The sequence below is a fragment of the Barbus barbus genome (assembly GCF_936440315.1).
Source record: "Barbus barbus genome assembly, chromosome: 43".
Classification (NCBI taxonomy): Eukaryota; Metazoa; Chordata; class Actinopteri; order Cypriniformes; family Cyprinidae; genus Barbus; species Barbus barbus.
In genome coordinates, this window is record NC_136721.1 from 4,263,519 (window position 1) to 4,278,441 (window position 14,923).

Genomic DNA, 14,923 nt, shown 5'->3' on the forward strand with positions numbered 1-14,923 from the left:
GAGAAGCATCCAGGGTGTATCGAATGCCTGGAGTGACTTTTTTATGCAACAGTAATATGCATGCATAGAATATGCATAGAATTTATATTTGCATGCATAGAATTTATTTGCATGCATAGAATTTATATTTTATACATATTTATGTATTTAATGCATGCATAGAATGCATGCATTAAATACATAAATATGTATAAAATATAAATAAAAATTTAAATTTAAAATGACAAATACATTTCTAATATAACTATTTTTTAGCATTTGGTATTTGCACTTCCCTCACCCCTGATTTGTTTTTCTTTCCTGCCAGTTTGTAAGTGTTTGTATGTGCAAATGTTGTCTCTTTTTCTCAGTATTTTTTATTTATTTATTTATTTTCAATTAATATTGTTATTTATTTTCGGTGCAAGCATACATAATTGCATTTTGTGATTGATTCAGAGAGTAAGAAATACTTTTTTCAGATCTTGATATCTGTGTTATTGAGTTATTGTCTGATTTATTGACCTCTCTCAATAACAACCAATAAACTAACAATATTCCAAAAAAAAAAAAATTCACAAAAGCAGAGAGTGAAGAGCTGTTTGCTAGGCGATGAAAAAATAGATGGTTTTAAAAGTTTTATCCCAAGCCTCTGTGGTGGCACAGGATTTATGATGATGTCAATATCACTGAAATGGTTAAATCCTTATTTTATTGATGAGGGTTTAAGATGAAGAGTGACTATTTTAAAGCCCAAACATCATTTTGATTTTGGTTAATATTATTTCCCCATGCATGTATTAATTTTAGTGCTCTCAAATGATTAATCATGATTAATCGCATCCAAATAAGTTTTTGTTTACATAATATATGTATGTGTGCTGTGTATATTCATAACGTATATATAAATACACACACATGCATGTATATATTTCAGAAAAATATGTTGTTTATATATTAAATATATTTATTTATACATTTTATTAATATAAATATAGACATGTAAATATTTTCAAAATATATACTGAATGTGTGTGTATTTATGTATACATAATAAAAATACACAAAAAACATACATATATTATGCAAACAAAAACTTTTATTTAATCAGTTGACAGCACTAATTAATTTGAATAAATAAAGCTGAATATCCATCCATTTTCCTCTTTGAACTGCAGATACAACACAATAATAAATAAGCTGATTGAATGACTTTAGGTAAAGTTATATGCTGTATTTTAAAGTTCAAATGCAAAAAAAATATTTACAGCAACCTTCATTGGTTTTACATGGTATGGCACATAAGTAATCTCATATTTCATAAATAAATGTTCTGTTAATTTAGTCTTTTTTTTACACTACTGATCCCAAGTTTGTAATAATTAATATTTTAGCATATTTATATGCTCACAGAGGCTGCATTTATTTGATAAAGTTATATTGTGAAATATAGTATTATAATTTAAAATAACTTAAAAGAGTTTTCCATTTGAATATATTTTAAATGCATATTTCTAAAGCAAAGCTGAATTTTCAGCATCATTACGCCAGACTTCAGTGTCACATGATCAGAAATCTTTCAGATATGCTGATTTGCTGCTCAACAAATATTTCTTATTATTATTAATGTAGACAGTTGTGCTGCTTAATATTTTTGTGGAAACTATGATATATCAATCAAAGGTTTGGGTTAATTAAGGAAGTAAAGTAAGAATGCATTACATTGACAGGAAAAGACATTTAGGATGCTACAAAAGATGATATTTCAAATAAATCCTGTTTTTAACTTTCTATTCATCAAAGAATATTGAGAAAAAATATATCACATTATGTTTCCACGTGATTATTAAGCAGCAAAAATATTTTCACCATAAAAATAAGAACCATTATCATTAACTGAAAATAATTGAGCACCAAATCAGCATCACAGAAACAAATTATTTCAAATAATAATAATATTTCACAATTTGACTGCATTTACCATATTTTTAATCAAATAAATGCAGCCGTAGTAAGCATAACAGACTTCTTTCAAAAACATTAAAAAATCCTAATAACTCCAGACTAAAAAAATGTATTAATTAGTTACCCGGCTGCCTTAAAATTTTATGTTTAGTCATCTTAAATAGTTGTCACTTAATACAAGTTAACATTTCAATTTGACTAAACTTATTTGAGTTGACTAAACTTAAAATTCTTAGGTGGCCAGGTAACAAATTATTTAATATTCACTCACATTACATATCCATATCCATTACATAATCCATAATATGTTCATTTAAAATCCAGACTAAATTTCTGCAGCTTTAGTATATAATGTGTTTGAGACATCCCAGTGATTCCAAGTGGAACATGTAGAAGATTCCATCAGAGGGAAGGGCCTGTGTTTGCTTGTGAAGGGCCGTGTGCATGGCCTTGGGTCCGTCAGCAGGAATCTTCCCTAGGCCCTTGGCTGCACACCAAGCCTTTTACCAAATAATAGCATCTATTACTCCTAAGAAGGAAACAAAACTTAAACTTACAAGAAGATGAAAGAGGTTTTGTGTTGTTTGAGTGCTTGCTTCTACTGATCTACTGGTCAAAAGAAACAGGACATGTTACATAATACTTACAAGATGAATTTAATGTCACGTATCCTTTAAATGCTGTGAAAAGCGCAAGTCACTGTTGTTAAGCGAAGCAAGCTGTTGCTGCATACTGATAGTATTCCACGTCTCTGCAAGGTGGTTTTGTAGTGTAATGATCTGCAGGTATGAAACGGGGCTGTTGCTTAGTGCCGGTCCAAATAAGAGGATCAACTGGGCCAGCTGTGAAAGAACAAGAACAGTGATGTCAGAATAAATTCCAAATGCGCTCTCAAACTTTTTTTTTTTTTGCCAAACTTTGCATTCTTTGGGATTCTGAGAGAATGAATGGCCCACTTCGTCATGGTAACACACTGTACACAAACAGAAATGAAAGGACAAGATGTACACTGTGATTAGTATCGAGTTTCAGTGTATAAACAAAAAACTATTCTTCAGGGTATTTTAGTCATTCACAGAGAGAGAGCACATATTTCCAAATGATAAATCAATAAACATGCAGGTGTAAACTGCAAACAAACGGAAATGACTTTACGTGCTATGGAAAGTTCCGTAGTCTTATTCCACTCACAGTACTGTTTCACAGTTTCCACTAAATTATCAAGCGGCAAAAACTGTTTCCAACATTGATGATGCAAAATATTAATAACTAGTAATAACCGAGCACCAAATCAGCATTTTTAATAAGAAATATAAATATTCTATGGTAAATCTTGCAAAAACATCCAGTTCATATTTCACCCTAAAGTCCAAGATGAGTATCTTATATATACACTGCCCTCCAAAAGTTTGGAAATGCCCTTGAAAAGTGGGGTTTTGGACAATATTGGCATGAATCCTTTTTAATTTGTGATAATTTTGCACTGATAAGGGACAACACAAACTCCAAGCCTCCTGAAGGATTGCCCAAAGATGATTCACACTGGCTGGACACTTCTTACGGACATCACGGTCCAGTTCCTCCCATAGTAGCTCAATTGGGTTGAGGTTTAGTGATTGTGGAGGCCATTCCATGACAGACATGATGTCAGCTGACTGTTTCCTCTCTAAATAGGATTTGCACAGCTTGGAAGTGTTCTTATGGTCATTGTCTTGTTGGAAGGTTTAGGAAGGTTGGGGTGCTCCCAAACTTTTGGAGGGCAGTGTATATATATATATATATATATATATACAGTATCTCACAGAAGTGAGTACACCCCTCAAATTTTTGTAAATATTTTATTATATCTTTTCATGAGACAACACTGAAGAAATGACACTTTGCTACAGTGTAAAGTAGTGAGTGTACAGTTTGTATAACAGTGTAAATTTGCTGTCCCCTCAAAATAACTCAACACACAGCCATTAATGTCTAAACTGCTGGCCACAAAAGTGAGTACATCCCTAAGTGAAAATGTCCAAATTGGGCCCAAAGTGTCAATATTTTGTGTGGCCACCATTATTTTCCAGCACTGCCTTAACCCTCTTGTGCATGGAATTCACCAGAGCTTCACAGTTTGCCACTGGAGTCCTCTTCGACTCCTCCACCTTCCTTTTGAGGATGCCCCACAGATGCTCAATAGGGTTTAGTCCATCACCTTTACCCTCACCTTCTTTAGCAAGGCAGTGGTCATCTTGGAGGTGTGTTTGGGGTCATATCATGTTGTAATCTTGCCCTGTGGCCCAGTCTCCGAAGGGAGGGGATCATGCTCTGCTTCAGTATGTCACAGCACATGTTGACATTCATGGTTCCCTCAATGAACTGTAGCTCCCCAGTGCCGGCAGCACTCATGCAGCCCCAGACGCTTGACACTATCTGAACCAAATAAGTTTATCTTGGTCTCATCAGACCACAGGACATGGTTCCAGTAATCCATGTCCTTAGTCTGCTTGTCTTCAGCAAACTGTTTGCAGGTGCATCATCTTTAGAAGAAGCTTCCTTCTGGGACGACAGCCATGCAGACCAATTTGATGCAGTGTGCGGTGTATGGTCTGAGCACTGACAGGCTGACCCCCCACCCCTTCAACCTCTGCAGCAATGCTGGCAGCACTCATACATCTATTTCCCAAACACAACCTCTGTATATGACGCTGAGCACGTGCACTCAACTTCTTTGGTCGACCATGGCGAGGCCTGTTCTGAGCGGAACCTGTCCTGTTAAACCACTGTATGGTCTTGGCCACCGTGCTGCAGCTCAGTTTCAGGGTCTTGGCAATCTTCTTATAGCCTACGCCATCTTTATGTAGAGCAACAATTATTTTTTCGGATCCTCAGAGACGTCTTTGCCATGAGGTGCCATGTTGAACTTCCAGTGACCCGTATGAGAGAGTGAGAGCGATAACACCAAATTTAACACACCTGCTCCCCATTCACACCTGAGACCTTGTAACACTAACGAGTCACATGACACCGGGGAGAGAAAATGGCTAATTGGGCCCAATTTGGACATTTTCACTTAGGGGTGTACTCACTTTTGTGACCAGAGGTTTAGACATTAATGGCTGTGTGTTGAGTTATTTTGAGGGGACAGCAAATTTACACTGTTATACAAGCTGTACACTCACTACATTAGATTGTAGCAAAATGTCATTTCTTCAGTGTTGTCTCATGAAAAGATATAATAAAACATTTACAAATATGTGAGGGGTGTACTCACTTCTGTGAGATACTGTATATATATATATATAAAATTATACATACTTTATTTTACAAGTAAGCTTTTATATAGTATTGTATTATATTCATGAGTATCGTCATTAAAATTTAGAATTAATTAATAGTGAGAAAAAATGCAAATGTATTACGGTAATGACAGTTTGGCAGGGAAATTAGTTTACATGCATAAAAAGTACAACAACAAAAGGGAAAAAAGGCTTAGTTGTAAAATATAACTGCTTACATTTTTTTCTAAATTGTGAGATAAGTGATGCTAGTCAAATATCAAGTTTGACACACATCATTTGGAGAGCCCTTATAAACCATGTCTATTTATAGAATACATTTTCCAAACTCCTGCGACCCTAAAGAGGATCCGTGTTTTGGAGAAAGGATGGATAGATGGATGGATTTTCCAAACTTACTCCTGCAAGCATAACCATAAGTTTTTCATGGCCTCAGTTTACCAAAGACCTGAAACTACACGGCTTTCAGACTGTGGTTACAGCTATTCTCAAGTGCTCTGTGGACACAATAGCACAGTCACAAGCAGATATGCTTCTGAAATGGGCTCAGTATTTATGAGCGGGTTACTATGTAAATAGATTCAGCAAACAATTGAAGAGGAAAAAAAGGCTTTTCTGTTTGTCTATGCTGTTTCCTGGATCTGCGTGTGCTAATGGACTGTTCTCTAATCAGTTCAGCTGTCAGAGTTGGCAAAATTTCTGCTTGCACTATGAGTTTGATGCATGGCTCTCAGTGAATATCAGAGCGGTTCAGTACTGAATACAACAGAACAGTGAATTAGAATATTAGAGTATTAAAGATTTAAGATTAGTATTAAAGATAGAAAAATGCCATCCTGATAGTGTGCTGTGGGTGGTTGGTATGTGATGTTATGTATATTAAAACTCATTCAGACACAATTTACATGCATTTTGCAACTTAAATTTATTTCTTTGACTAATCTAGCAACATTTGTGAGCCCCAACGTTAAATAATAGGAGCACTGTGGCATCCGAATTCAGTGAAGCATTGCTCAAGAAAATCCCGTATCTGCAGACAGCACTTAAATTGTTAATGTTCCAGAGAATCACTGTAGTTTCTCACAGTGTTTTAACACACAAGGCCTTTGTTTTCCACAAGCTCAAAGCAAAGAGACCAGAAAGAGGTCTTCATTTCTTCAGATCTTGTAACAGCGCCCTCTTCTGTTATTTCGGACATTAACAGTACATTTCATGTTTTTTTGTTTAGAATTACTACTGATCCGCACAAGATAAATACAGTATGAAATATGTTATCAAAGTTTTGCGAAACACAAACTAAAGAACATTACGAACAACTGAACCACATGTGTAACTCCCCTATAAATGTTAAATCTGAATATGTATTCATATATTGATTATATATATTGAATTACCTTTTGTTGGGCTCTTGACCCTCGACATTTTGGTGCTAATATTACACTGGTTGCTTTAATTGTGTGTTCATATAAAACACACTTAGCTTAACCAGCAAAGCCAAGTGAAAAAGAGTTGTGGGCAAATGGTCCACTGACCTCATTTCAAGTCCAATTTCTGATTATATGGATGCTGTATCGCTTTAGATTTTTTATTATAGCTTCAGATCTTGCAGTATTGTAAAATCAGATCATTTGAATAATTTGCAAAGCACTTTGTGCACAAAAGTTTTCTTCTGTAGCAATACAAAGACCACAAACATCAAGAATCAGCATATGAATCTCAACAATGGCGGCAGTCATAAAATGTAAATTTATACCGAATCATTTTTTTGAGTGTACGTTAAGTGATCAGTAAAGTTGAGACGGCCTGTTCCAGAGACAGCCATGCATGCCCATGCCATGACACCACCTCCACCATGCTTTACAGATGAGGCTGTATTCTTGGGATCATTTGCAGTTCCCTTTTTCTCTGATCTAGAAAATAGAATATTTTGAAATATTACTTTTTTAATATTTTATATAAATGTAGCCTTGGTGAGCTCAAGAGGCTTCTTTGAAAAACAAAGAATTGTACAACTTAAAAAAAAACAATTATATATATATATATATATATATATATATATATATATATATATATATATATATATATATATATATATAAATAAATAAATAAATAACTCTAAAAATGTTCAGGACCACTCAATTAAAATAGTGTAGAAATACCAGATTTGGGGAAGAATTCAGAACGCAGAATTCGTATTTTGAGATGACCATAAGCCATTATTTATTGAAATGTGTCAAGCCAAAAGTCAAGCCATCATAATAAATAAATAATTTCCAAAGCTAAAAATCCTGTTAATACTTTTCCTAGCCCAGTGACATTACACATACATAGCATGTAAAACACAAGATCAATTGGAATCGTGAAACTGTAAGACCTCTTCAGCAAACATAAAATAAAATTCCTAAGACAAATGGAGAATTCCTCTCACGTCTTTCCACTCAACGTTTTCACCTCATCACAATAGCTCATGACAAGCTCACAGAAGCATCAAGCTGGTCAGTAATGGAGAAAACATCCCATGCATTACTGCCGCCTGATACAGATCACGCGTTTAGCCTGAGACCACACTGCTGTTCGCCTTCACCAAACATCTGGCAGACAAGCAGACATGCTACATTTTTTGCATCTTGCATCAAAAAAGGGAAACTAAAACATAAGCTGCGTCGTGCGGAATCGAAAATATGTGGTTGCTTACTTAGTCTCTAACAGGTTTGACAAGTATAATCCCTCTTATCATACTTCACAGTGTCTTTATAATGACATGCAGTACGGGCCGGGGTGTGTCACAATTCTGTCTTCACTTTGTGCATGAGGTCCTTCTGGTCAATCATTTCCAGCTGTCTGTTCCAGCGGTGGTAGGCCAGCAGTGCTATATTCTTAGCTGCCACCGAGCTCATCTCCATCGCACTCCCAGCCCATTCGATTCCATTCAGGAAGTACAAGTTTTCATGCAGCACCACCGGTGGCAAGCCCTGGGTGCTTCCGTAGTGAGGGTACGCCAACCAATCTGTGACCTGCATGGAGTAGTAGGACTTAAAAAGTGTCTTCAGTTCGCTTTCCTCCAGGGGTTGTGGGGAAAAGACCTTGTAGACGCCGGCCTCTTGAGGCTGCTTTCGGCGGAAGCCGGAGGATATGTTGACCGGACAGACGCTGGCAGCGCTGTTGAAGAAAAGTCCGGGAGTGTCTGTGGTCAGGATGCTGGAAAATGGGAAGAGCTTTGGGTCGGGGAAGCCGAAGTAAGAGCAGTTTAGGTAGCCGTGGATGATGGAGGCCACTGTTTGGTGATAGGAGCCCGCTATTTCTGGAAGTTGCGGCTCAAAGCCGTGGAATGAGATGCCCGAGTTGATGTTTTGCTGGAGAGGCGTTGCTACTACTACAATGTCATAGAGCTCTGATGACTTTTCTTTTTGAGAGTCGTAGGTGAGCTCATATTGGTGGTAATCTCCTGAGGAAAAAAAAAAATAACATAAATGTGAAGTCTATTACTATATCAATCGTTTTAAGGTGTGTTCATACTCGCAGCATTGTTGGCAGCAAAGCAACTGAAAGTCATTAACTGTCAATAAGATTTGGTGATTTTAACTATTAATTTATTCAAGAAATACATTAAAATGATGTGATACTATAACATGGTTTATTTTCTAAATTAAGCTTAATTTTGGGGGTCATTTGGTGTTGTGTAACATTGTCAAAATTTCTGAATGATACAACTACAAAAAAAGGAAATAATACACAGTTGTAAAATGTCAAACTTCAAGATATTTATGAATTAATAATTTATATAATTCTATTAGAAAATAGGTTTACATTCACAGGTCTAAAGAAAACAACATATCACTTTCTTGGTGGTTATTAAATTTTCATTAATATGTCATAAAAGATTTTGAAAACCATGTGAAACCAACATGAATACAAAGAGTACATTTCTAAGAACTTAACATGTATTTTGAACTAGCTTCTTAAAGGAATAGTTCACTCAAAAAAGAAAATTTGCTGAAAAGGCCATCCGAGATGTAGACGCGTTTGTTTCTTCATCAGAACAGATTTGAAGAATCTTAGCATTCCATCACTTGCTGACCAATGGATGCTCTGCAGTGAATGGGTGCCGTCAGAACGAGTCCAAACAGCTGATAAAACATCACAATGATCCACACCACTCCAATCAATCTGTGTGATTGTAAGAAATAAATCCATCAAGGCATTTTAACTTCTGGCTCAAATCCATAAAGCTTCCTCCAGTTAAAACGTCCAAATCAAAATCTACCAACATATTTGTTTAGAGCAGTTTTAGATTGTTTTCACTTGTAAACAGTGCATATTTCTCTCCTGATTCAGACAAGTTGTCTTTTTCACTGGAGAAAGCAATATTATGGAGAGAGGACTCATATTTTAGCTGGAAGCAACGGACTGAAGTTAAAAACATCTTAATCGTGGATTTGTTTCTTCCAAACATGCAGCTTTTCTCTTCACAAGATGTTAACTGATGGACTGAAGTGGATTACTTGTGATGTTTTATCAGCTGTTTGGACTCTCGTTCTGACGGCACCCATTCACTGCAGAGCATCCATTGGTCAGCAAGTGATGTGATGCTAAATTCGAAATCTGTTCTGAAGAAGAAACAAACTAATGTACATCTAGGATGGCCTTTTCACAAAACTTTGATTTCTGGGTGAACAGTTGCTTTAAAAGATTGTTCCATTTCTTTACTGCTGGACACTCTTATTTGTCACTGACCCATAAGCGACAGAGACCATTGGGACACAGTGACATTCTCTGGCTACTATGACGGGGGAAGAAGAGGCCTATTAGCCACGAACATTACAGCCATTTAGAGGTCCAGATGATCAGTTTAACTTAAGTTTGAACTTTTTTTTAGTTTTCATAACATTTTAGGGTTTTTTAACTGATGGTTATGTAGAATACCTGTTGATTGGAGGGTAATGTTTGTAACTGGACTTTGGATGAGATTAGCTTTTGCTAGATTAAGCAGTCCCGAGCAAACCAGCTTGTTTCCTCCTTCCACAGCCCAGAGATTGGCCTGTGCCCCAGCTAGAGACACAGCACCTGTCAAAGAGAAACAGACGACTCAGAACAGACAAGAAACCGGGTGGTGAGAAGACAACTAAGATGGTTGTACTATGCATAGATAATTATATACTACAGTGTCTATAATAAGTCTTCATACCCCTTCACGTTTTGTTATGTTGCAGCCTTATGTTAAACTGCTTTGAATGACCTTTTTTCCACATTAATCTACACTCCTTACACCATAATGACAAAGCAATCAACAGAATTGTCACAACTTCGTAAAATGAAGTTGAAATAAGTACATTGTGTAAGTCTTCATACCCTTAACTCAGTACTTAGCTGAAGCACCTTTACAGCCTCAAGTCTATTTGGGTATGATATGACAAGCTTTGGCCATCAGAATTTGGCAATTATCTGGAATTCTTCTCCTCATCTCTTCACGTCTCAAGCTCTGTCAGGTTGGATGGGGGCAGACGCACATTTTCAGGTTTCTCCAGAAATATTTGATTGCATTCAAGCCCAGGCTGTGGCTGGGCCACTCAAAGACATTCACAGCGTTGTCTAGAAGCCACTCTTGCTGTGTGCTTAGGGTCACTGTCCTGTTGGAAGGTGAAACTTCTGCCCAGTCTGAGGTTCTGAATGCTCTGGACTGGGTTTTCATTAAGGCCATCTCAATATTTTGGTGCATTGAGCTTTTCTTCTACTCTGAATAGTCCCTCAGTCCCTGCTGCTGAAAAACATCCCAGTAGCACGAGGCTGCTACCAGCACACTTTACTTTTGGGACGGTACTCTGCAGGTGATGAGCAGAGCTGGTTCCCTTCAAACATGATGTTTGGAATTGTTTAGAATCTCATTTCTCAGAGTCTGAGGGTCCTTTTTTTTTTTTTTTGCAAATTCCAAGTGTGTTTTCTTTTGTCTTCACTGAGGAGAGGATTGAGTTTAGCCACATCGCCATAAAGCCCAGATCGGTGGAGTGTTGCAGTGATGTTTGTCCTTCTGTAGGTTTCTCCTATCGCCACATATGATCATGGAGCTCAACTAGAGTGACCATCAGGTTCTTCGTCACCACTCTAATCAAAGCCCTTCTCCATCAATTGCTCAGTTTGGCCAGGAGGCCAGCTCTAAGAAGAGTCCTGGTTGTTCCAAACTTCTTCCATTAAGGGTAACAGAGACTACATGCTTCTGTGAAACTTCAATGTTTTTCTGAACTCTTCCCCAGAAGTGCAGTTTGATGCAATCCTGTCTCTGAGCTATACAGGCAGTTTGTTTGACCTCAGGGCTTGGTTTTTGCTCTGATATGCATTTTCAGCTGTTAGACCTTGCTACTAAGATGCGTGTGCCTTTCCAAATCATTACCCATTCAATGGAATATGCCACAGGTTAACTTCACTCGAAGTGTAGTAACATCTACAAGCAATATGAATGCTCCTGAGCTAAATTCCAACTGTCCCAGAAAAGGGTATGATTACTTATGCAATGGAATCATTTAAGTTTTTTATTTTTAATAAATTTGCAAAGATGTTAAAAAACTGTTTTTTGCTTTGTCATTATGGTGTATAGAGTGTAGATTGATGTGGAAAAACAAGTAATTTAAAGCAGTTTAACATAAGGCAGCAACATTATAAAATATTAAAAAAATGAAGGGGCTTGAAGAATTTTTATAGGCACTGTATGTACTTTGTTTCAGAATAATTCGAAACTTTCTCCTCTCCTTGTAGCCTCATAAGATAAATAAAGGTGTCAAATCATGAAAACTTGATTCTTTCTTTCTTTTTTCTCTTTAAATGTCTTTCTTTTCTTTTTAAAAGTGTCCAAAACACATTAAATGAAACCAATCAACAAAACATTCAGTTGTTTTTTAATTATAAAAAATGCACACACAGTCACAAAATTCTTAATTAAACTATAATATATTATATATTAAATTAAACTATTATGTAAAAATATACACTTTTGAAAAAAGCATTTTATGCTCATTTAGGCTACATTTCTTGTTAAAAATATAGTAAAAACATATCATATTACAATTAAAATTAAAATTGTATTACCTCTTCTATCTGAAGATTTTAAATAATTCTAATATGCTGATTTGGTGCTCAAGGCACATTTCTTGTTATCAATGTTAAACATGTGCGGCTTAATATTTTTGTGGAAACCATGGTATGTATTTATATACTTCAAGATTCTTTGATGAATAGAAAGTTCAAAAGAACATATTTAATTTGAAATCTTTTGTAACATTATGTCTTTACTGTCACATTTAATAAATGTAATGCATTCATGCTGAATAAGTAATAATAATCAATAAAAAAAATATAATAAGTATTAATTCTTCTACAACAACAAAAATCTCACTGACCCCAAACTTAGTTAGATTTGATTGATGTTTATGTTTTTGGTGCAAAAACCTATTACCATATTTAAAAAACTAATTACAAAACAACAGAGAAATTCTTGTGGCCATTTTATGTTTGAGGATTACTATAATATATATAACTCATGGTCCAAAAATATGTCATTTAAGTGATTATCCATCAGTGAATAATTTCACCAATAATTCATCAATGAGGAAAAGAAAACTAAAAGAATTAGGGTTTATTTTTAGAATATAAAACTGCATAATAGTGCAAAGCTTAGCGTATCATTCTAATAAGCTATAAAGGATGTGCTCGCATACCAACAAACGCAGGGATGCTGATGTTCTGGCCGTAGTTGACCCGCATGATCGGGGCTATAACTTCATCAATGAAGCGCTGGGAGACGCCCAACTCTAACAGAGACTCGGAAAGCGAGCGGCGGGTCATGTTGATGAATCCTGAACCCCCAAGAGAGTGCAGCAGCTCTTCTACTGAACTGAAGGCATAGCCATGGGCCTGGTATTTATAGATTCTAGCAGAAAAAGGACAGCAAGCAAGCAAAAGAGAGGAAGAGAGGATGATGGTGAGACACGTCAAGGTTCCCCAATGATAAAATAATAAGCTTTATGTTCATTTTGTCAATTATTTTGAATGGATTAAAAGCCACAAAACCTGTTAATTTTATTAAATCCCTGATGCATGACATTTGGAACGTTCTCAAAACATGCTGGATAACACACAAACCATCAGAGGATGCATGGACTGGTTCTACAGCTGTTCCCTCACCTCATAAACTTCTCCATGATCTCCTCCACCCACATCTGCAGGCGGATGAAGCTGATCCCATAGCGCCACCACAAGCGAAACAAATCCAGCAGGTACCAATCCGTCTCCTCCAAAATAAACTCCTCTCCATTGAACACTGCTGTTTTCCCAGCCACACTCTTTCTGTACTTCAGCCCTGCGGACGGGTAACATGAGAGACAGCAAAAAGCATTGAAGACAACAGAAAGATTTGAAAACAAACCCCCTTACTCTAAATATGAGCAATATAAGAAGTCTCTGCCAAGACTGTTGCTCATACCTAGCATTAATTCAGTCAGTAATTACTAAATGATACAGATTATGAATATGAATGAATACAGCTAACCCAGTTGCTGGACAAAGTCTTGCATGTGCAGGTTGAGGGAATGAATGATGGATCCACCGGACTCGTAGTCTTGGTGGTTCACAGTGACAGTGGCCAGACGACCCCCGACTGACCCTTTCTCAAATACATCAATTCTCACTTCCGGTCCGAAATGTTGCCTAAGGAAGTGAGCTGTAGCGGTTCCTCCGACCCCAGCTCCAACAACAGCTGCAAACACAGCATCAGACTGTATTACAGGAGGTTTTCTTTGCAATGCCTTATAATTCACATCATGTACCTATTTTAGAAGGCGGGGCACCATCAAGTTTAGCCAAATCCGGATCCGCCAATACATGCAGAACAGAAAGAAGAACAAACAGATACTGGTTCATGTTTGTTTATCAGAAACGAATCTCCTTCAGTGAACAATGATGCCCGTGCATTCAGGCTAAACGGACGCAGGAGCCTCAACTCTTGGCGATTGTGATACTGAAAATAAAAATAAATCAAGACGCAAAATTTCTGATGATTTAGATCAAGTTCGCTTCGAGTAAAATCTATTTGCATTCATATTTGCTTGCTATTCGGCTACAGCACGACAAGAGCGCATGATCTTGCATGCGCACGCTTTTCACCAATCAGAGCAAAAGAGACTCTCTTCTGACCAATCAGAGAAGTAGAAACTTATACTCGACCAATCAGAGCAGTCGAAACTTATACTCGACCAATCAGAGTAAAAACATTCTTTCTTCCGGGATGCACTGAAGTCTGATGATAGAGACGACTGGTCAGGTGTCATTTTTATTGCAAGTTAAAAGCGATTTCGGCGACTTGCCATCAATCACACGACCTATATTTAAAACACAAGACATTTTAAATAAGCAGTTTGATTGCCAGATAGAGAGCGTTTCTGTATGGCTATAAAGGGGCTGGCCTGACTCTGTTTACAGATCTGTTCAGTAGTACATTTGTGTGTGAAATTAAAAATGGACCTAACTTAAATTATGCTTTTTAAAAATTAGCATAGTCACCAATAAATAAATGTATGTAAAATGTCATAAAATGAAACCAATTAATTTTATTAAACAATTAAATTAGGTTCAATTAATATAAATAAAATGACAAATATAAAAATGTCAAATAATGAAATTAAATTAACAGATACAAATATTATTGAAATAAA

The 14,923-nt window shown here is 36.4% G+C and overlaps 1 protein-coding gene across 1 annotated transcript; it reads right to left on the bottom strand.

The window, feature by feature from the left end:
• Window positions 1-7,414: 7,414 nt before the first annotated feature.
• On the bottom strand, window positions 7,415-14,385 carry LOC306862319 (prenylcysteine oxidase 1-like). The gene is made up of 6 exons (XM_079405069.1): window positions 14,039-14,385; window positions 13,762-13,968; window positions 13,398-13,572; window positions 12,932-13,143; window positions 10,149-10,289; window positions 7,415-8,670 (listed from the first exon to the last, which is right to left on the bottom strand). Exons 1-6 carry the CDS (start codon window positions 14,130-14,132, stop codon window positions 8,009-8,011), a joined length of 1,491 nt encoding a protein of 496 aa, XP_079261195.1. The 5' UTR covers window positions 14,133-14,385; the 3' UTR covers window positions 7,415-8,008.
• Window positions 14,386-14,923: the final 538 nt, after the last annotated feature.

Bases quoted from the DNA above. Each gene is read 5' to 3' on its own strand.
- LOC306862319 (XM_079405069.1), bottom strand. From the start codon at position 14,132: ATGAACCAGTATCTGTTTGTTCTTCTTTCTGTTCTGCATGTATTGGCG. The intron at 13,969-14,038 runs GTACATGATGTG...CTGTGTTTGCAG, and splicing joins TGCCCCGCCTTCTAAAATAG to CTGTTGTTGGAGCTGGGGTC. The intron at 10,290-12,931 runs GTATGCGAGCAC...TCTCTTTGACAG, and splicing joins CAGCATCCCTGCGTTTGTTG to GTGCTGTGTCTCTAGCTGGG.